Source organism: Pelobates fuscus, chromosome 5, assembly GCF_036172605.1.
Source record: "Pelobates fuscus isolate aPelFus1 chromosome 5, aPelFus1.pri, whole genome shotgun sequence".
In the NCBI taxonomy this organism is placed as follows: domain Eukaryota; kingdom Metazoa; phylum Chordata; class Amphibia; order Anura; family Pelobatidae; genus Pelobates; species Pelobates fuscus.
This window is the reverse complement of record NC_086321.1, coordinates 332,934,079-332,956,569: the sequence shown is the minus strand read 5'-3', so window position 1 is coordinate 332,956,569 and position 22,491 is coordinate 332,934,079. Positions and strand designations below refer to the sequence as shown.

General features: G+C 40.3%; 1 protein-coding gene across 1 annotated transcript; it reads right to left on the bottom strand.

Annotated features, from left to right (window-relative positions):
• Nucleotides 1-5,648: 5,648 nt before the first annotated feature.
• AHCY (adenosylhomocysteinase) lies at nucleotides 5,649-20,768 on the bottom strand. The gene is made up of 10 exons (XM_063455719.1): nucleotides 20,666-20,768; nucleotides 17,652-17,842; nucleotides 12,697-12,772; nucleotides 10,059-10,211; nucleotides 9,179-9,291; nucleotides 8,598-8,805; nucleotides 8,237-8,324; nucleotides 7,767-7,884; nucleotides 7,372-7,566; nucleotides 5,649-6,060 (listed from the first exon to the last, which is right to left on the bottom strand). The coding sequence occupies exons 1-10, from the start codon at nucleotides 20,691-20,693 to the stop codon at nucleotides 5,929-5,931; spliced, it is 1,302 nt and encodes a 433-aa protein (XP_063311789.1). The 5' UTR covers nucleotides 20,694-20,768; the 3' UTR covers nucleotides 5,649-5,928.
• Between the last annotated feature and the right edge of the window lie 1,723 nt (nucleotides 20,769-22,491).

Genomic DNA, 22,491 nt, shown 5'->3' with positions numbered 1-22,491 from the left:
TTATTAGCTTTTGCCAGAAGGATACAGTTGCCTCAGTGTACTCTTGCAGGTATTGTTGCTGAATCCCTATAACGTTACTGGGAAACTGCTTCAAGGGCTGTGCAGCAATGAGAGTAGTTATCCTTAATGATTTAATAATCAAAGTAAAGGAAATAGGAAAAATATATTATAACCCTATTGAAGCAGACATGCCAGTAAAATAGGTGCAGTAAATTAGGGAGAGAATAATAATATAATATATCCTCCCCTGCTGGACGCCTATCATAAATATACAGGTAGACACAGGGAAATAGGGGGGAAAAACCTGTGTGAGAACCTAATCGAGTAGGGCAGCTATAGGTGCTAGATCGAAAGCCACGGAATGTCTGTCTTGGTCCTATGATAGCTCAAAGCACTGCTATGCTAGTTCCCTGCAAACTCCTTTTAACACCTTCGTGGGTGTTCTATGCTAATACTAGCGCTAGGAGTAAGGTCCCTATGCAAATCGACTACCTGTTGTGGTTCCTATTCTCCGTAAAGCATAATATTATCGGCTTAAAAAATAATACAAAACATAAGTGCAAAAGAGGATTCCCTTAGGTGCATAGTGAGTGCACGGTGAGTGCTCGAGTGAAGTGTAGGGATATCCTGAGGCGAAGACTTCTGGCAAAAGCTAATAAAGTTTAATTGTAACATTTGTCTAGCCAGGATACTTGGGAGTTTACCATATACTCTGTGTACCTTATTTCTGATGTTGCTATAACCCCTTCATTTGTTTCCTTATTCTCTCAGATTAAGCTTATTGGTATATCTTTTTATTATTTTTCTTGTCTGTTTTAGGCATGTCCACTAACATCTATACCAGTTAATTGGGAGCACTCCTTAAAGGGGTACTACCCGATTTTAGCGTTTTTTCTAAAGAAAATTGACTATGCAGGCACAGGCATGCATCCAGCTGCACGGCTGCTCTACATTGAGTACTTTATATAAGCTTGAATCTTGCATCAGTCCTCTAGAGCAGGGGTGCCCAAAAGGTACATACCCAGATGTTTTCAAAATACAACTCCCATGATGCTTTGCATGCCTTTAGAATAACAAAGTACCATGGAAGATGTAGTTTAAAAACATCTGTGGATCTACGATTTGGGCAACACTGCTCTAGAGAGTGTTAGAACAATATGTAAGTGGAATGTAAGCATACCCAGTGCCTTATATAGCAACATTGGGGTGTATGCAAGCAGGAGAGGGAAAGTGCAGGGCACGAGCAGGTGCTTTGTGATACAAAGCATGTCACTGGTGGTATTGTGGAGTTGCTTTCCAAAATGGCTGTGTGTCCGTTTAGGATTTATATATCAGCTGGTTAGAGGTGTGGTAGGTAGCATGACTGCCTTAGAACCTGGAAACCCATATAATGCCATGCTGACCCTCAGCTATGTTGTTCTCAGGTGTACCACTGTAAAGAGTGCTTCTGAAGCACTCTCATTTGAGCGTAAATTAATTTCTCACAGAGCGAGTGCAATTCTCAGTTACAGGAGACCAAAGAACAAACATGGCACTGGAGCCTGAAATTTAAACTCTGCCACCAGTACATGCATGTGCCTTTGGGGGTCCAGCCTGCCACGTGTCTGCCCTATGGACACATTGATTACATGTCTATACCTAGTGCAAAGGCCATAAGCCTTTAGTTTTACATTTGCCTGTATCTTGTTTTATGGCTACTATCTCACTAGGGAGCTTGTTTGCATTCTGAAATTGCAGTGATTGAAAGCCTCACTCCCCTCCCCGTGTCAGAGGCTCCTTGCAATTAGGAAATCTTAGCCATCCCTAGGGCCCAGGGGTTAGACAGGGGCCCTAGAACCATAATTTAGCTTTTTTTGCTTGGTTTAAAAATTGTAACCAGCCTCAGGCCCTGTGGGATTATACTACTTCCCTAAAATGGGTTATAGCACAACATGGACCAAAAGCCATTAAATAGTCACGTATATATTTGGGCATAATATGCTTCGTTTACCACTAGATGAAAGTACCACGTTTGGGTCCAAACTGAATTTCAAATAAAGAACCATCTAATCATTATTACTTACCTTGCCCTAAACTGTCGGGACCTGAGCTCACTGTACTTCGAAGGCACAGAAGGAGATTTTAATGAGCCTGAACTTATAAAAGAATTATGAACCTGGATTAGATTTAAGGGGTGTCATTTCCCTTTAACCCCTTAAGGACACATGACATGTGTGACATGTCATGATCCCTTTTATTTCAGAAGTTTGGCCCTTAAGGGGTTAAGAAGGAAAAAAACAAGGCACATTTATTATGTACATATTGATATACTGTATAACAAGCTCTTTAAATGACTGTTCTTCATAAAATATTAGAGTGGGGGGAAAAAGCATTTTAAAATAAATTTGAAACGTGTATGATCGTTCCGAAAACAACAGCTGATACACATTGTCCACAAACAATAGATCTTTGTGATGTTCTTAGTCACACTAGCAGACCCCGTCTGGATTTATAGGAGAGATCAAATCCATGTTCTAGACACGTTACCCTTAATTCAATAATTTAAAGCCCGTTAGTCATAGGCAACTAAGCCAATTCTTGAAAGACCCAAATGACGTGCAAAGTAAATCCTCCCACAGGTCACCAAGTGCTTCAGGAAATGTGAATACAATGCATGCGTGTAAAAGCGCACATCAAGGCGCACATCACGAAGACCATAAATATACAATGTTTGCTAGACAATAAAGCACTTTTAAGAAGTGTCAACAAATTCTTCATTTTAATGCTCTAAATCCAGTCTTATTTGTTCTTTTTCTCTCTTATAAATGGTTCAACATTTAATTATTGCGTAATGGGGATTTTTTTTTTTTTTTTAAAGGGACATTATAGTCACCAGAATCACTACAACTTAATGCAGTGGTTCTGGTATTTATAGAATTCCTCTGCAGGCTGAGCACTGTAAACACTGCCTTTACAGAGAAAAAGCAGTGTTTACACTGCTGCCTCGGAACATCTCAAGTGGCAAAAACGGCCATTAGAGGTGCTTCCTAGTTCAGTGCTGCACAGTGTGCATGTAAGTTCAACGTCCAGCCATGGCACAACCGCATGGCGCGGGGAAAAAAAAAGGTACACAAAACCCAATTGCTGTGCAAAGTTTTACTTTTTTTTATTTAAATACTTCCAATATTCACCAAGTGGTCAGGATGGTTGAAGGGCATCTTATCCCACTGCATGGGCACCAATTTTGAAGAGATGTGCTACGTCTCTGCAGACCGCCATGTTTATAATCATGCAGTGGACTGTTAAACAATTTTATATAAAAAGCGGGGGTTAGATGATAAATAAAAATAAAAATAAAAAAAAAAAGCAAAACTGGGTTATGTAATCCCACACCATTCTGATTGATATGCAGGTTTAGGCACCATTATTTAACCCCTTAAGGACACATGACATGTGTGACATGTCATGATTCCCTTTTATTCCAGAAGTTTAGTCCTTAAGGGGTTAAAACATTTAGTATCTACAACTTTTTTATTTAAAGTAACATTATAGGGTATTAGCAGTAGGGGGAAGAGGGAAGTGCTCATTGTGCAGAGCACGAGAGACCTAACTTGGAGTATTCTAAGCAGTACTGGAGACCGTATCTCCAGAAGGATATTGATACTTTGAAAAGCGTTTAGAGAAGGGCTGCTAAACTGGTTCATGGATTGCAGTGTAAAACTTACCAGGAAAGGTTAACCCCTTAAGGACCAAACTTCTGGAATAAAAGGGAATCATGACATGTCATGTGTCCTTAAGGGGTTGAAGGATCTTAACATGTATAGCTTGGAGCAAAGATGAGACAGGAGGTATATGATAGAAACATTTAAATACATAAAGGGAATCAACACAGTAAAGGAGGAGACTATATTTAAAAGAAGAAAAACTACCACTAGAGGACATAAGGTTTAAAAATAATATCAGGAAGTATTACTTTACTGAGACGGTAGTAGATGCATGGAACAGCTTGCCAGCTGAAGTGGTAGAGGTTAATTGAATTGATGTATCTCTGAAGAAAGTTCAGCACCTCGAGTGGCTGTTTGAGTGACTGCCACTGGTGTCCCTAGGCAGCGATGTAAACATGAACATAGAACTACCATAAGCATAATTAATGGTCTTTGGATTGCTCACAGCCTGTGACTTCCATCCAGGTTAAAGAGCTAAAGGTATGCAATGCTATGTGGATACCTAGACATGAGGATGTTGTAGTCATATGGTCTATTGCTCCTCAGCCCTCATGCCACTATTTAACCTCAAGCTTATCTGCCTCATTTGTCTCCATATTTACCTTCTGCGTCTTATTCACTTCTTTTCTGCTCTTTTCTGACCCCTTAAATCAAAACAGTTTTGAGTATGCCAACAATATAGATTGGAAGTTGTCCTTTGGCACTCCAGATGTTTTGGTTTCCTATATCTCCCATAATACTCTTACAGCCACATTGGTGGCAAAGCATCAAGGGAGATGTAGTCCATAGCATCTGGAGTGCCAGAGGTAAAACTACACCTGCCCTAGTGCAACACACACCAACTCACCTGACCAATCATCCACCCACAGACATAAGTTAATGTGGGTGGGTAATTCTCTTCTCTACAGGCCGGGGGGGGGGGGGGTGCATTCGGAGAAGAGACCAGCTGCTCTTAAGTCACTGTAAGCTTAATTTTTTAAGTCATCACCTTTAACTTAATTTACCTTGGCTGAGGTGTAGTTGCAAGACAGCTCAAAGGTTGACTTGTTAAAATGTACTTCGTTCCAGTATTTGCTGTAGCTCTGCAGAAGTTGCTGGTGCTTCATAGTTGGTTAAAGAGAAATCTGGCAAGCAATAGGATTATGTGTTTATGCCAGATTGCCCAAAAGAACAAAAGCCAGATGCTCTCACCCAATGAGCATGGTCCAGCAGTCATGCTTTATTGAAACATTGGGCTTCCCTTGCTGTAGAAGACCAGATGTGACTTCGGCACTCCATAGTTGACATGTGCAATTTGTTTTGCTCTGAATTTAAATTCAGATGAATTTCAACAATTCGAACATTTGGATGCTTCCTAATGTCCGAATTGCGGAAGTGCTTAAGGATTTCTGAAAAGTGGCAAAAACAGGAGAGGGAGGGAAAATTAAGAGAAGGATGACAGGAATCTAACCCCAACACCAACCTTCCACTAAACCTAGTATGGTTAGGGATTTGCCAAATTTCAGAAGTGCCGAATTGAAACACATTTTTTAACCATGCACATCCCTACTCCATAGGACTAAGGTAAGTTGTCAAATCACACTGAGAACATTTTGACAGCTAATGGTGCGAGGTCAACACTGGTTACGGTACTTGGAGTGATCCTTTAATTACTAGACTTCTTTAAACTAGTTTCTACATTACTCAAATAATTTGTAAAATTGCTCAGAAAAGGTTTTATAGAATTATTTCACTACCCAGTTTTGTACTGGGTTTCAATACCATACTTTAGGTAGGTGGTGTGTCACCATATGTTAGTATAATGCAAGTTTCCCAACTCACATATAGAAAGAGCAGATTATAATAAAATGTGTGATATGTAAACTGTAAAAGAGTCTTGTTTGTAAGCAAGGAAAGGAGTAGACTAGGGTAAAAACGAAGCAGCTGAATGAACAAAGACAAAAATTACACAAAACGTCTTTCATTTTTATAGAAGGATGTTTCATTGAAGAATCAAACTTTCTAGAGCTGACCTTTGGAAAAATTCAAATGAACACAAAACAAAAATACCAAATTTTAGTTTTATCCTTGAGGGAACCAAAAACCCAGCACAGTTAAACAGGAAGAGAGCAGGTTCATCAGTAGAGGGTCCTCAACAACCACATGTCCAAATAAAACCATATATGGGAGGTATTGATGCGTAGAAAACAGTTTTCTCCTTGATCTTTGGTTCAGTTTAGAAGATTTAGTATCTGTAATGCTCAGGCTTGAATGGACCTTCTTTATCAAGACCAAGGTATTTGGCCTGCTTGTCAGAAAGTTTGGTGAGCTTCACACCAAGTTTGTCCAGGTGGGCAGCAGCCACAGCCTCATCAAGCTGCAAAAGAAAAAAAAAAAAAAAAAAAAAAAAAAAAAAAGTTGGTCAGACTCCGATATAAAAAAAAAAAAAAAAAAAAAGAAAATCCACCCGTTACAGTCAGCAGGAACCCAACATACACTGCACAATATGTTCTTGCACTACAGAGATTTGAAGGCTACATACATTTTACACAGATTGTAGCTTCTGTAAACAAATCCCACAGTTACCTCAAATATCAGTACGGACAAATAAATAAATAAATAAATTTCATCAAGGGTTTTTCAAATACCAATTAGAAGGCCAGTTTACGTTTTATTTATTTAATGACAAAACTGTACTTTCTAGGGAGAGGAAAAACTAGAACTGGCATACAACCTCAAGGTGGGAAATAAATACTTTCTAGAAAGCCGTACAGATTCAAAAGAAGATTTCAAGAAAGCCTGCAACAATTTAAGGAATTAAGTTGAATCAAAAAAAAAAAATAATTTATACACACAATTTTAGGTTGAGATTATATATAGATAGGTTTTTGTACTAGACAATGCAGAATTTTTACTTTACATATCCATCTATACCCATATCCAATTACCCCGCTTTTTTCCCACATCCACTGTAAAGGATATTAAAAAAGGTTCAATTAGGTTTTCAGTGTCATTTACACCAAGTTAGTTTTACAGCACAACAGATCCAGATGCGGTTTGACAAGGACAGCAGGAGTTTTTGTGGTTTGTCATGTTCTGCCTCTGGCTAAAGCACAGAAAACCCAATTGAAAAGAGAGGCAGGGTGCCACTCAATTAAGTGTACAATAACACTAGGTACACTTTATTAAAATCCGCCCGCCAGCTGCTGTGTATACAGGCTCGGTTAGGAGCATGGTCTTCGAAATCAAAAACAAATGCTACCATTCCTGCCAAAGCTTTTCATCATTATTAGTTCTTTGAGTATGGCATTCGGGCGAGTAATTAGTCATTATTGGAGGGCCCAGTTAAATACTAGATTTGCTGGTGAAAGGACTAAAAAGTGCGGCGTTGGAGAAAGATCCAACACTATTAAGGGTATTTACCAGGGTTAGGTGTGCAGCAGAAGCTACTGTAAAATATAGAGGTTGTGCCTTGAAATGTATTTCCCACAGCTGCATCGGCCATTATTACCCATGATCCCATTGCAAGTCTCAGATCAGGGAATTCTGGGATATTTTGAACTTTGCACCATGTCAGACAAGTTATTTGCATTTAACATGGAGGAGGTAGAGGTTTCAAACACCATCAGTAGTACATGTGGCAGGCATCAACACAAGGGTAAAAATTCAGTGTTAAGATAGGTCTTACCTTCTTAGGCAGGAAATAGACACCAATAGGATATTTATCATTGTTGGTCCAGAGTTCAATCTGAGCCATGACCTGGTTGGTGAATGAGTTACTCATTACGAAGCTGGGGTGACCCATAGCACACCCCAAGTTAACCAGACGCCCTTCTGCCAGTAGGATGATGTGTCTTCCATTCTTCAAAAGGTAACGATCCACCTGCAGGGTGAGGAGGTGCTTTAATTACATGTAATAACTAAACAATAATTATTAATAATAGAGTCAACAGATCCTGAAAAGTAGGTCGCTCATATTAAATAAAAAAAAAAAAAAAAAAAAAAAAAAAATCTTAATTTTTACTTTATTTAGCAATGCATGCATGGCATCCAGATAAGACATTGTTGGTTTCAGGGAGGTACCTGTGGCTTAATGTTCACTTTCTTCGTTGCGTGATCATTCAACCACTTTACATCAAGCTCGACATCGAAGTGCCCGATATTGCACACAATGGAATCATCTTTCATTTGTTCAAAATGCCTGTGAGAATAGATTTAACAAGATGAGATCCTCTCTAGAATCCTTTTACGACTTGTGCTTTTGAAAGAAACAGTCATGCAAGACAAAAAGAAAAGTAAAAAAATAAGTAATATGTGTGGTGTTGTGGTCAAGGTGGACTGATCACATTTAATCCCTTAATAGTCAGTGAAAATTCTTGTAGTTATACAGCGGTCCCTAAAGATAATACAACAGTTAAAAATTACCTAGGTATGGACCACAAGTAGCTCTAGAGAGCACTGTCAACACTCAATAGGTAGGCCTTCCCCCTGCCAAGTAAGTATCCAAGGTCCAACCACAGGTTATTTTATAGATTTTTTTTTATTTTTCTTACCTTCCTTCTACAATATCGGAGCATCCGGTTGTGGTAACAAAAATATTGCCTTCTTTGCAAGCTTCATCCATGGTGGTGACCTCATAACCTGGGGAGTTAGTGACCGGTTATAACAAACCTTCAACAAGCCAAATGTAGACTTGTACATAAAATACTAACATTTTCTTCATTAGTAATGGTCATTATGATGATATATCTTTGTAAATGGCTAATAACAATCATATCGTTAATGTTGCCATACATAATCACAGAATTAGAAACGGTGAATAGTAACGACTATATTGTGTTACCTACTGCTATAGAGTTTCAGATTCACCACATTGAGGTGCCCCAAACATTGATAGTTACACTCCAGGCTTACCTTCCATAGCAGCCTGCAATGCATTGATTGGGTCGATCTCTGTGATTATGACACGGGCACCAAAGGCTCTCAAGGCCTGAGCACAGCCCTTCCCGACATCCCCGTACCCAGCCACGACTGCCACCTTTCCTGCGATCATAACGTCAGTGGCTCTCTTAATACCATCGATCAGAGACTCACGGCAACCGTAGAGGTTATCAAACTTACTCTGAGGTGGCGTTGGGGGGGGGGGGAAACATAAAAAAAAAAAAAAACACAGAAATTAGAGAATGTATTTAACTGTAGTACAAGGTACAATTAAATGCAGCACAGCAGGGTATGACAGGAGGCATGTTTATAAATTCATTATTTCCATAACAGAGTTTGGAGGCACACAGATCAGGAAAATAAACAAGTGGTGATTACGACCTGCATTTGACATGGTGCAACACCAGCCCATATACCATAACTACAGTGCCACAAATGGCACGTAATGTGAAATGCAATTCACAACCATTACGAGGAGCACAAGTACACATACAGTGCTGTAAAAGGTAACCATTGGTGGATACAATCCACATATCACCTCCTTCACACCTTACCTTTGTTACAGAGTCGTTCACATTGATAGCTGGCACCTTGAGGGTACCGTTGCTCTTCATCTTGTACAGGTTGTGAACGCCAGTGGTGGTCTCTTCGGAGACACCTTTAATGCCTGGTAGGACATGACATAGATGTAGTGTGAGCATGTAAATGCAAATACAGTATTTTCAACATTACATTTGCTAGCAAGACTGTCACTTTACAACATTTTTGCCTTAATCAGAAACTGGGGAGGGGTGGGGACATAAGATTTTATTTTAGACCAAAATAGTCGAGTAGGAAGAGTAGCCAAGTCGGAGTATTTTTCCAAATTTGGACATTTTGACCCAAACTTAGTAATGCTTTTGACATTTTCTGAAAATCACTATAACAAGCTGTCTGGAGTGAAATAAAAAAAAAAAAAAACAAAAAAAAAAACTTAAATTAACATGAGATCTTCCCAAGTCCCAGTGTCACTGTGCGTGTGTTATGCCCATGTACTAAATAGTGATTTTTTAAAGATTATTCTATTACATTTTGCCCACTGAGTGTTTCTTTAAAATGGTTTTATAAGGGATTCAAGCATTGCGCGCCTCTGTACAGACCAGTTGAGAAACAGTAGTAGACGATATAAAATGGTTTATTCACCTAAAACTGTAAAGTTTAGGTAAAAATAGATTTGGCTAAATCCAGCAATAGATTCAGCTTTGCAATTCGTTTTTCAAATTCACAAATTTCCTTTAAAAAGAAACAATTTCAAAACACACTGGATTAATACTGCCCTCTAGTGACAAGAAAAAAAACGTTGCGGTACTTGAGAAACAAAAAAAGAAAAATTCTCAAAAGACAGTATCAAAACATCCACAGAAAGAATCACAGTAAAGGATTATGGACACTCACCTGCCAGCAATTCAGGATATTTAGTATGGACGAGGTTTGTAAGGTCACCCCCATCATCAAGAATCATGTTGAGAGGCTTCCCATCAGCAAAGAAAATGGTCTGCTCAATACACCAGATGTACTCCTCGTCTGTTTCCCCTTTCCAAGCGTACACTGTGAGCAAAGGGTTTCAGAAGGAATTCAGCATCAGCAAAATAAAAAGAGTTCTCCAATATTAAAATAAGTTACCATCCTAGGATGAGACGTTTCACTTAAGTGGATCTCAGTGTAGCATATGAGGCCTAAACGAATCCCATAATCCTCTAAAAAAGGTTTATGGTTGAAGTAGTTTATTAAGCAGTTCCAATCATCCTACGTGATGATTGGAACTGCTATTCGATAATAAAGTAGCACCATTCATAGGACAGCTGCTATCCGTTTACACACAGCCTGGTGAGTTTCAGAGCACTTGAGCAGCCCCAATTGGCTGCCGTGTCAGGCAGCCTGTCATCCTAGTAAGAATGAAGACTATCCATGACACAATACACGTCGTAGACAACCGACCCCTTGCCTCCCCAGATAGCCAAATCAAAGTTCACATGTCTATGAATCAGAGAGCTTGATCTCCTGCTGAAATCTAGTTACACCATTAGAAATGACAAGACCCCATTCAGGGGCGGCTCTAGACTTTGCGAGGCCTTAGGTGAAACAAACATTAGGCCCCCCACTAACACCATTAGTTAAAAAAAAGGTAGGGTTGCCTTGTGTGTGTATAAGAAGCTATATTGAACGGTGGGCTTGCAGCGTTGGATACAGATAGCTAGTCTCTGTATTCATCTTCAGAGGCTTGCATTGTTGCGGCATCCTGTGCCGCTCTGTTGTGAGCCATCTGACTGCAGTTATGGCATAATTTGCAATAAACAAGTTTAAATTGCAATTACGCAAATCGTTTTTACAAGATGGCGGGGTATGGTTGTATAGGCTATAAGTGCAAGTGTGAAGGGGTTATTGGAAACAAAAATTACAATTTCGGTTGTGCTTTTTAAAAAATAAATAAATAAATTATTTACCAGTAATAGTTACACATAAGAAAACAATGTCAGACATTTCTCCCATATATTCTATAATACTTTACATGTACATTATTCTATATGTGTTTCCCCCGCCTTCCCTCACTGCCACCCTCTCACACACACGGTCACCCCCTTAACCCTGCCACACTCACATTAACCCCTCCTGATCCTGTCACACTTACCCCCTCCAACCAAACCGCACTCACCTCCCCTCGCTCTGCCACAATCACCCTATCACATTAACCCCCCCTCCCCAATCCTGTTACACTCACATTGTCAAGCTCACCACTCCTCTTCCAACCATGCCACACTTACCCTGACGCATTAAGGGAAGGAGGGGGTTACCGGCGGCAGTGAGGGGAAGGAGGGGGTGATTTTTGGCAAGAGAAATACCTTTTTCCCTGGTGGTCCAGTGGGCTCCCTATCCGGTCTGCAGCTCTGCCGGGTGTGAGCTGCAGACCACATGATAGGAGTCTCGCAATCTCCAGAAGTCAGAGCGTTGTGGTAACCCGCGGCAACACTCTGATTGGCTGAGGACCAACTCACACCCAGCGGAGCTGTAGACTGAAGACTGGCTCTCTGGGCAGATGGGAGGGGCCTTGCACCCAGCGGCATTATGGGCAAACCGCTGAGCCCCCTCTGCCCAAAAGGTGATTTAGGCGGCCGCGAGGCCTTAGGCGGCCACCTAAATAGATAGCCGCCTCTGAGACCATTTTTATTTCACCCTCCAGTCCTACTTTGTTTACCCTCTACTGACCATTTCTCCCTTTCCTATCTGCTTGTCCCCATTCAGCTCCTTTACTGAAGTCCCTAGAAATCAGCATTTGCCGTGAAAATTTATTTAAAGGGACATTATAGTCACCAAAACAACTGCAGCTTGTTGTATGTTCTGGTGAGTGTAATCATTCCCTTCAGGCTTTTTGCAGTAAACACTGTCTTTTCAGAGAAAATTCTGTGTTTACATTACAGCCTAGTGATAACTTCACTGGCCACTCCTCAGATGGCTACTAGAGGTTCTTTCTGGGGCAGTGCTGCACACCACTGCCGTTCAGTATCTCCACCCTCTGCATGAATATACTGAACTTTCCTCATAGAGATACATGGATTCAATGCATCTCTATGAGGAGATACTGATTGGCCAGGGCTGTGTTTGGCTTGTGCTGGCTCTGATCTGCCTCCTTGTGGTTCTCACCCAATCCTATAAAAGTATTGTTATTGGCTCAGAGAATCACTTCTGATGATGTCAGCCAAGCAGGCATATCAGACGACTGGAATACAAGTGATATTTTACAATATTTAGGAGGGGGCAGGGGGGCTAGATAGTGGTTTTGACACTATAGTGTCAGGAATACAGGTTTATGTTCCTGACCCTATAGTGTTCCTTTAATTACATCATATATCAAGAGCCTTAGAGGGTGACATATAAAAGTGCCTCCAGGTCAAAGGTTTGGATATACTGTTCTTTTTATATGCAAATGCCTAGGAAAGGGTGGGGGGACTGGCTGCAAAGTTATTTTACCAAAATAAAATTAATACAGTCACGTCTGACCTCAGTATACTTTAGGAATAAATAGACTGATTGCTACCTGGGACGCCAGTTTTTGCAATAGCTGCCGCTGCATGATCCTGTGTGGAGAAGATGTTACAGCTGGACCACTGCACCTGCAAGAAGAAGATGAGAGATAGTGAAGCATGGGACTTCTTTAACTATCACAACTATATCTTTAAAGTTGTAAGCTGGCATGTCACGTTATATGGTTAATGGTCAACAGAGCAAACAAGTATTATTGCAAGTTTGCGATGGACTTTGTGAACATGGTGAAAAAAAAAACAAAAAACATACAAATAAATGCTGCAAAATATAAAGTCAATATTTAATCTTAAAAAGCTGTGCCAATTCAGCAAACAGAGATTGTAATGAACCTATAACAGGATTGCAAAACGTAAGCCACAATAGCTGAATGTAGAATTTTATTTAACTCTGCCAGGTTGGACATCTCCCCTTCCACTCCGCTATTTTGTCCTAGTTTTTTTTTTATTATTATTAACATAAATGTCTTGTTTTTATTAAAAAGAGGAATACACAACAATGACTAACAGATCGCTCCCCAGACCATTCCAAACCCTAGGGTGAAAGCACTCCACATAACCAAAAAGTACTGTAGACACAAGACCAACGCCAGGACGGCACCAAGAAGAAAAAGGGCCTTCCCACCATCCTCATAATCAACCAAAAGCCCACAGACAACACCAGAATGAATATAAACTAACACAATGGAATACATGGCCCGTCTTCACACATCAAAAATGGAGCCCAGCACAGAAATAACTGATACAAGGTGAACGGAAGCAATGGAATACATGGCCCGTCTTCACACATCAAAAATGGAGCCCAGCACAGAAATAACTGATACAAGGTGAACGGAAGCAAGCCCACCACCGTCCACAAGTGGACAAGACAAATACACAAAAGCCATCAACCCTAGTCATACCTAACCCGGCTTAATTGTTCCTCAACTTGTTAAACAAGTTAAACAAGTTAAACAAGTTAAACAAGTTAAACAAGTTAAACAAGTTAAACAAGTTAAACAAGTTAAACAAGTTAAACAAGTTAAACAAGTTAAACAAGTTAAACAAACCAAGCTGCACAGTCCGGTCATAAAGCTGTACACTTATTTAAGCTAAAGCCGACATAATTCACTGATTGATTGCCAGCTAACCTCGAAATGACTACGCAACTGTATTCTATAATGTTACATTGTTACGAACCCTCCATGTTTATTCCATTTCTGTAACAATCTTTTTTTTTATCAGTGCACATACACCAACCAACTGTATCGTCTTTCAAAAAAAAAAAAAAAAAAAAAAAAGAGGAATACAAACACACAATTTTATAACCAATTACCTAGATTGGCAGATTTACTGGATACAGGCAACACACAGACCAAGACACTAGGTTCAAGGCAGTCACCTTCAGGGGGTCTTTGTGTATTTTGCAAAGCCACCCAGTGGTGACCTCCTAACTCCGTCTGCTTCAACTGGGAGTTTTAAAAGACATACATACATACATTTAACTGAAGCTCTCCCTTACATGCCCCTACATTCTTAAGCATTATTATATACATGTACAATATTTTTTGTTAATGCGTCACTAAATTAGTATCAAGCAAGAATCAGGGGGCAAGTTGCACATATGACATTGGCAGCCTGGAACTAATGGCAACTCTGTGCATGACAAATAAATAAGTGTAAAAAAATATAAAATAAAAACTGCAGTGCATGCTGACGACTGGCATAACAATCTTCCCCTTGCAGGCAAAGAGAACTGTGCTTCCCCTCCCTCTGCCACTTTTAAATGTATATATATATATTTTTTTTTTAAATAAAATATACTATATATAATTCCCCTCTTAGTACGCCAGCAAAAGTACAATCACTGGCTTCTCTGCCATATTATTTTCAATATTTAGAGTTTTCTAGTTAAACGCTTCACTAAAAAAAAAAAATATATATATATTACATTTATTTGCATCGTTTAAGACATGGCATACCATATGAGTTAAATTCCAGCTCCTCTGTCAATCGTAGTTTTAAAAATTACCTTCATTTCACATCTACTTTTTAGGATGAGTGAACAACATGGCTTCCGGCATCCATGTTGCATTATAATTCCAAATATCAATGATTTATAGTTCTCGTTTGAGATGGTCAATATACCAGACAATAAGTAAGTTTATGGTTTGAGCCTGAGTAACATTTAATAGTCAGACCCCTGGTTCAATTATGGGTCCGTACATTTAACCAATTGCGTTTTAGACACAATGGAAGCGTTATCAGGTATCTTTTAGAATGATCAGTAGTATGCCTACAAGAGTACAAGGCAACAGCACGAAACAGGTAGATTAACTTTAAGGGAAACTGCCAGTCTGTATGTGCATATTGCCGAACAGATTCTAAACCCACAAGTGAGGAAAAATATAAATAAAATTTTTTTTTTTCTTCCTCTTCCAAAAAATTAGGTATCTTGACTGTTTGAATTTTCATGGAATACCAACAGTCAACGAGTATTTGGTAAAAATTGTATCTTTATGAAACAATTCGAAATAAGATGGTGGTCCCCATGGTTTGACTATTTAAACAATGAACACCTTGGTTGCGAGAGACTGGCACCAGAGCAAGGTTGCTGGTCCTCCTTCTGTCTTGACTCTTTCATATCCATATATTTCCTTCCCCCCTTTCAGTCTCACACTCATTTCTCTTTCCCTTCCGTATCACTCTCTTTAGCCTTGGTAACAAAAAGCGTTACCTACTCCCCAGGAATTCTGCCTTGTCATAGGGCTCTTCTGCACTATTGTTTTTTTACACAACATTTTAACAAAACGCCATATGTTGGCAGCGTCTTTGCTCTACCGTTTACGCAGAATACGGTGCAACAAACTACAATATTCGTGTTAAAAAAAAAAAAAAAAAAAAAAAAAAGTACAAAGAGTGTGTGTGTATATATATATATATATATATATATATATATATATATATATACACACACACACACACACACACACACACACACATATACACACACATATATACACACACCCACCAAGTTAACAAGAATTTCAGGATATTTCATCTAGAGCAGCGTTTCCCCAATTGGTGTTCCACCAAAATTTCGGGAAACAAAATGGCAGTGTGCAGCGAGAAAGCACTCTCCCATGCACAGAAGTGATGCCTGACAAGGACGTCACTCTAGCTCCGGCATCACTAAGAGGCACGCAAAGGAGCTGAGCAGGAATATCACTGCTCCCCACCCGCACGCCAGTCAGGAGCCCCACTGGACCCCTGGGACCACAGGCTCAGCAGCCCCACTGGAACACAAGAACATAGAGACTGCATGCCGCCGCCCCCCCCCCCCCCCAAAAAAAAAAAAAAAGTAGAGGCAGGGTGGAATAAAATTAAGAAAAAACATTTTTTAAAGAGTATCTGAGTAAGTGTGTGTGTGTGTGTATTTGTGAGTCAAGATGTATTTATGTGTGTGTCACTGTGTGCATCTGTGCATCAGATTCACCTTGATACACACACACACGAATAAAAAAAACAAAAAAACACAATGTTGATACACTGTCAAAGGGTTCCACAGGAAAAAAATATTGGGAACCCCTGATCTAGAGTTACCCTTATGTTTGACCGGCTGGATTTAAGTTATAACTGTTACTTCAACCCCGAGAGTTACAGAAAACCTAAAAACAGGTAGGAAACAAATAAAAAATATTTTAATATAAATAGAATATGTCACAATATGTCCAGTTCCAAGTGTTTAGCTGCTAGCAAGCTATATTCTCAGCCTGCATATGCTCTAATCTATCCTGCATTGTACAGTTTCCTAGTAAGATTTCAAACTCCTAAATACAAAATGGGACTTCAGCAAAATTAGCTTGCAGTCAGAAAGTGTCAATTTTATACTAATCTGTTTAACTAGTATTTTAAAGGAGCACTGGTTATGATAGTTGAAAAGAACAAAAAGGTTTGTTTCTGCCATTCTATTAAGCAATTGTTCTGACCTTGATTATTTTACTTTATGATTAGTTATCTGTACATTTGCTAATCATCCTGCCAGCACAGCGTATAGATAAAATTAATGTTAAAAATGACCTTTAATACAGAAGTATGTCATTAATTGCCATCATTTTTCTCAACTGTTAGGTTGATCAAAGGAACACGATAGCATTAAATAAACATTATAGTGCCCCTGTCCCAAACATCACACTGGCTCACCCCTCCTGCCTGAAAAAAAAAAAAAAATTCTCTCTCTCATATCCTGTGGTGCCCGGTGCTGGTCTGGCAAGGATCATATTTTTTTTCCCCCAGCACGGACACTACCTTGGCAAGACTTACCTCTCCACCTCCTGCGACATCATGGAAGAGGCATGGTCTACACCACTATAGTCCAATTCAATGCTCCTCATAGCGTAGCATTGAGGGACCTACTGTGCATGCGCATAGTGTGCAATCGAGTTTTCCCACACGAAAGCATTGAATCAATGCATTTTAACGGTGGCTTCCACATCACATAAACAAGTTTTACTGAGAGCCATCTAAACACTGCAGATTATTTCTTTTAAAAAGGGTTAAAAGGACAGGGAAACTGCGCCCAGACCAAGATTTTTGCATACAGAAAATAAAACCAATGGTAAGTTGCAGAATGAGCTACAGGTTTGATTTAACCAACATTTTATTTTACCATTTACAAGGCACATCCACATACGATCAAAATTATTTCAACACCCTTGATGAGAGTAGCTTTGCGGACATTAAAGGAGGAACGTCCGAGTGCACATGTTCTTGGAAGGCACTTTGGAAGCAGAAACCCAAGTGCATCATGGGGTAAGGGCAGTATACCTTGGCTGCACTCTTCATGATAGTAAATAGCTAATTTGGCTGATACCAAGCAGTTATTGTTTACCGGACATAAATTGCCAAACTTATTGCAGACTTTACGGTGTACACAAAAAAAAAAAAAAACCTGCAAGATCACAGACATTACCTCAGCTCCGAGTGCCGTGAGAGTCTCTATAAGCACTGCGGTCTGGAGCGTCATGTGGAGGCACCCAGCAATCCTTGCTCCTTTCAGAGGCTTGGTCTCAGAGTACATTTCCCTCATCTTCATTAATCCGGGCATCTCATTCTCCGCAATCTCAATCGACTTCCGGCCCCATTCTGCCAGGCTGATGTCAGCTGGAAGGAGCAAAGAATGTCAGTATTTGTACAATTAAACGTTTTGTGCAGCAATGGGCATGTAATCAAGGGCTTCACCTATTGAGTGAGAACCTGCTCAGGATTCGCAGCAATATTTCAGCAAATGGTTACTAACTATACACAGCTTAACACGAGCAGACAAATGCATTAAACTTTTTTCCTCCCTTCTTCAACCTGTTCCTTTGACTCTCAGGCTGTGATTTATGTCACACACTCGTTCAAGAAAGGTGGGTTGGAGCGCACTTTCTTCTTTCAGTCAGGACGCAAGATATATTAGCGTTTATACAATTATTTAAAGGGACACTGTAGTCACCAGAACTACAACTTATTGAATTTGTTCTGGTATGTAGAATCATTACCTTCAGGCTTTTTGCTGAGAAAATGCAGTGTTTACATTACAGCCTAGTGATAACTTCACTGGCCACTCCTCAGATAGCTGTTAGAGATCCTTCCTGGGTCATGGCTGCCTAAAATGCATGCAAACATTCAGTGTCTCCTCCCTCTGCATGCAGACACTGAACTTTCCTCATAGAGATTCATTGATTCAATTCATCTCTATGAGGAGATGCTGATTGGCCAGGGCTGTGAATTGTGCTGGCTCTGCCCCTGATCTGCCTCTTTGTCAGTCTCAGCCAATCCTATGGAGAAGCATTGTGATTGGATCAGGCTACCACTTCTGGTAGCAGACAGCTTAAAAATGCTTTCCTATGAGACTGGCTGAATGCGCGTGAGGCTCTTGCCGTGCATGCGCATTCAGCCGATGACGGCAGAAGAAGGAGGAGATTCCCCAGCGCTGAGGGAGTCTGGCGCTGGAAAAAGGTAGGAATTTAACCCCTTCCTCACCCTAGAGCCCGGCGGGAGGGGGACCCAAGAACTCTATAGTGTTCCATATGGGTATGTTTTGAGTATGTTTTCCTGGCACTATAGTGGTCCTTTAAGCCTTGTGAAACAGAGACCACAGTGGGATATGCTGGGAGCAGTTTATAAACGACATCAATCAATAAAACCCACTACATCTAGAGTATGTGGTAAAATTTACATGCAGTGGTTTTGGTGCATAGACCCTTTCCCTGCAGTCTGATAAATGTAAACACTGATGCTTCTATAACAAAACAGCAATGTTTACATTTATCTGGATTCTCGGATTGGCTGTCTTAATAGCCACTTCCTAGTGAAGAAAAATGTAAAACCCTTTTTTTGTTGCCTTCGTAAAAAATAAAAAATTATTATTTTTTTTAATATAGAGAAGCATTGGATTTAATGCTCTGCATGAGAAGCATCCAATTGGCTGAGAACATGCCCAGTAAGTCCCAATGCTTTTGTTATTAGGAGCGTTTGATTGAATACGAGGAGCAGCTACTGCAGTACTGGATGAATGGGGCAGAAAACTAAAACATAATTAAAATAAAGTTTAAAACTACTTTGAATTCCTGACATGTGACACTTTAGTGAAGAACACTCTACAATTTTCATTTGCAGTATTTGAATTAAACCTTTTCCATGGGAGTATGTTTTACGCATTCACAGTCAACACTACCAAAAACAAAAAATTAAAAATAAAACACACAATGTGGTGGACCTGTAAACCTAATGTGGGATATATACGGAGATGTTATGCTAATATCATACGTGGAAAGGCGTAAATTGGTGGGTATTTACTTAAAAAAAAATTTTTTTAATAATAATATAACAGATTTATCAGCTGCAAAATATCCTTACATGTATTTTAACTTTAAATGTCAGATACTGGCAAACACCCTAATACATGGTTAAATGCTCACAATGACCGAGTCTATTTAATTCATATAAACAGGATACTGTATAGTTTTTGTTCCCCCAATAGAGCTGCTCTGATTAGCTGCCTTGCAAGTCTGTCTGGTTTCTGTCTACCTGTCACCTCCTCTTACAACATGTGACAGCTGCCGGGCCTCGGTGCCTGCCGGGAGTTGTAGTTCCCAAGTCTATAGAATTTCACTAGGCATACCAACATAGAAACTACATCCCCCAGAAACCTCGGTCATGCTGAGCTGGGTGAAAAAAAAAGCAGCATGCTGATAGATAGGGATTTTAACGTGGCCTTAATTGTGTAAGATCCCTTTAGGCTTTAGGGCACATACATCCTGTTATACAACAGAAACAGAGGGAACAAAATAATCAGATTATACATTGCACAGTGAGTAAGCAATAATCAGATATCAAACATAAAAAAGAAGCTTTATGTGGGCTGCTTAGCATGCACTCCTGCATTGGATAATACAGTGAGATTTTAAAAGCAGGTTGCCTGACGGGTGCTTGAAAGGTTGCAACAGCTGCATTGCTCATTTAAATTGGGTGCAACTGCTAAACCCATATAAACATGTGTGCTGTACCATCCCTGGTCTGCTGGATAGAGAAATCTCATCACCCCACTATTATATTCAAATAAAAACCACACAACACAATTCAACCTGTTAATAGGTCATATTCCTTGATTACATTAATAACAGCAAAAAACAAGAACCAAAGACTTGTAAGAGATATACAATACAGAGATATATATATATATAAAAAGTCTCCTATAGAATGGGAAAGAACCCAACATTCTATAAATGTTGCATTCTTAACAATCCATATGAGAACAGCCAAACTGTTGCTTTTATTGGAATACAGTCTGTCTGCAGGGGAGAGAGCATGGTAAAGAAGCATGGGAGGATATTGCATGCCTAAAATTTAAATGGTAATAAAATTATTATCTTTTTTCTTTTAAAAAGCTGCAGAGGTAATACAGTGATGCAGCCTATAAGCTTGCACTGCAACGCTTACCAACTTTGTAGGTGAGTTTGTCAGACATTGTTCAGAGGAGGAAGATTACACAGCATGCAACCTGGCTGGTAGGAGAAGAAGAGGAGGCGTGCTGCAGCGGTCCCTTTAAGAATCGCCCGCTATACACCATATACGGTAGTGAAGTGGGCGGGGCTTCCGACATCTGACCGTCTGAACCAGCATGACGCACTCCATACAGAGTGGGAAGGGGCGGCGTGTGGTTAACGCCCCTTGCGTTGTGATTGGCTGAGCAGTGAACTTTGATAGTAGTGACGTTTGCTACATGAGGCCAAAGGTGTATGGGAGCTATGATTGTGCAAAATGCATGCAAATCATTAATTTCCTGGCTATTTTTTTGTGGCTTACCAATTATTGGTAGTTCAGTTATATCAAGGGTTAGAATGCTGAGTTTTATATGGAAGTGTATGAGTTGTTTAACCCCTTAAGGACCAAACCTCTGGAATAAAAGGGAATTATGACATGTCACACATGTCATGTGTCCTTAAGGGATTAAACCATAATTGTCAGCTAACCCATAAACAGTTATTCACTAAAATAAGAATTGCCAAAGTGAATTTCAAATTTTAGGTCAAGATAGCAAAATGTTAATATATTCTACATTCACTAAATTCCTAATTGCAAACTGAAATATAAATAGCAAAAATCAGACTATGGGTGAGTCCATGACTCCAGGGTGTGCGGGACCCAAACTATTTTGGTATGTTCAATGGTTACATGTTCAGGGTTTAGTTGTCAAATTAATGTTAGTGTCAGGATCCCGCGGGCGGCTGCGAGGGGAGGCTGCAGTCCGCTCGCGGCACTCACCCTCCAGCCGTCCGCGGGTCCTTTCCCGGCATACGTGCGCTGGGCGGCATCCTCCCAGCCTCGGATGCCGCCCGCGTCCTCCTCTCCGTCCCCCAGCGGCAGCATGCATGACGCTAAACGCTGGGGGACCGCCCACTCTTGTACACGCCGCGGTCAGCCACCTGACCCGGCGTTAAAGGCACAGGTATACTTATCTCCCACGTGTGATTACTAATTCTGATTGGAAACTATCCAATCAGAATTAATCTAATGGTTTATATACTTACCTTTCCTGTTCCTCCCTGCCCTGTTGTGGTCTTTGCTTACTACTATTGCTACTGAACTTGTGTTTCTGGTTACGTACTCTCTGGCTTGTTAAACTGACTTTGTGACTTTCTCCTACCCTTTGACCTCGGCTTGTTTCTCGTTATTCTGTCTTCTGGTTCCCGAGTAAGGCTTGTCTCCTGACTATTCTTTGTGTGCTTAGCCCGGCCACTCTAAGGTCCGGCACTGCATCTTTTCTGTGTGTGTGTGTGTGTTAGCGTGTTGGGTTCCCCGAATCGTGACAGTTAGGAACTCTGCATATTTCCCAGTAAATGTCTATGCTGGTAGAGTACCTGTCTATACTATACACTCTGTGAAACCTCATTCTCACTCACTTGAAGCTATCTAACTTCCAGATCTATTGACCCAGTGAAGCAAACTAGACCCATTGATTGCATTTTTACCATCTAGACTGCACTATTAAAGGACCACTGTGGACACCCAGACCACTTCAGTTCAATTAAGTGGTCTGGGTGCCAGGTCCCTCTAGTTTTAACCCTACAGCTGAAAACATAGCAGTTTCAGAGAAACTGCTATGTTTATACTGCAGGGTTAATCCAGCCTCTAGTGGCTGTCTCCCTGTCACTAGAGGCCGCTTCCGTGATTTACACTGAGAAATTAGCACTTTTTTGATGCCGGACGCCCTAACGCAGTTCAGCGTCTCAGATCTAAGTTTTCCATCAGTATGGTTTGCTCTA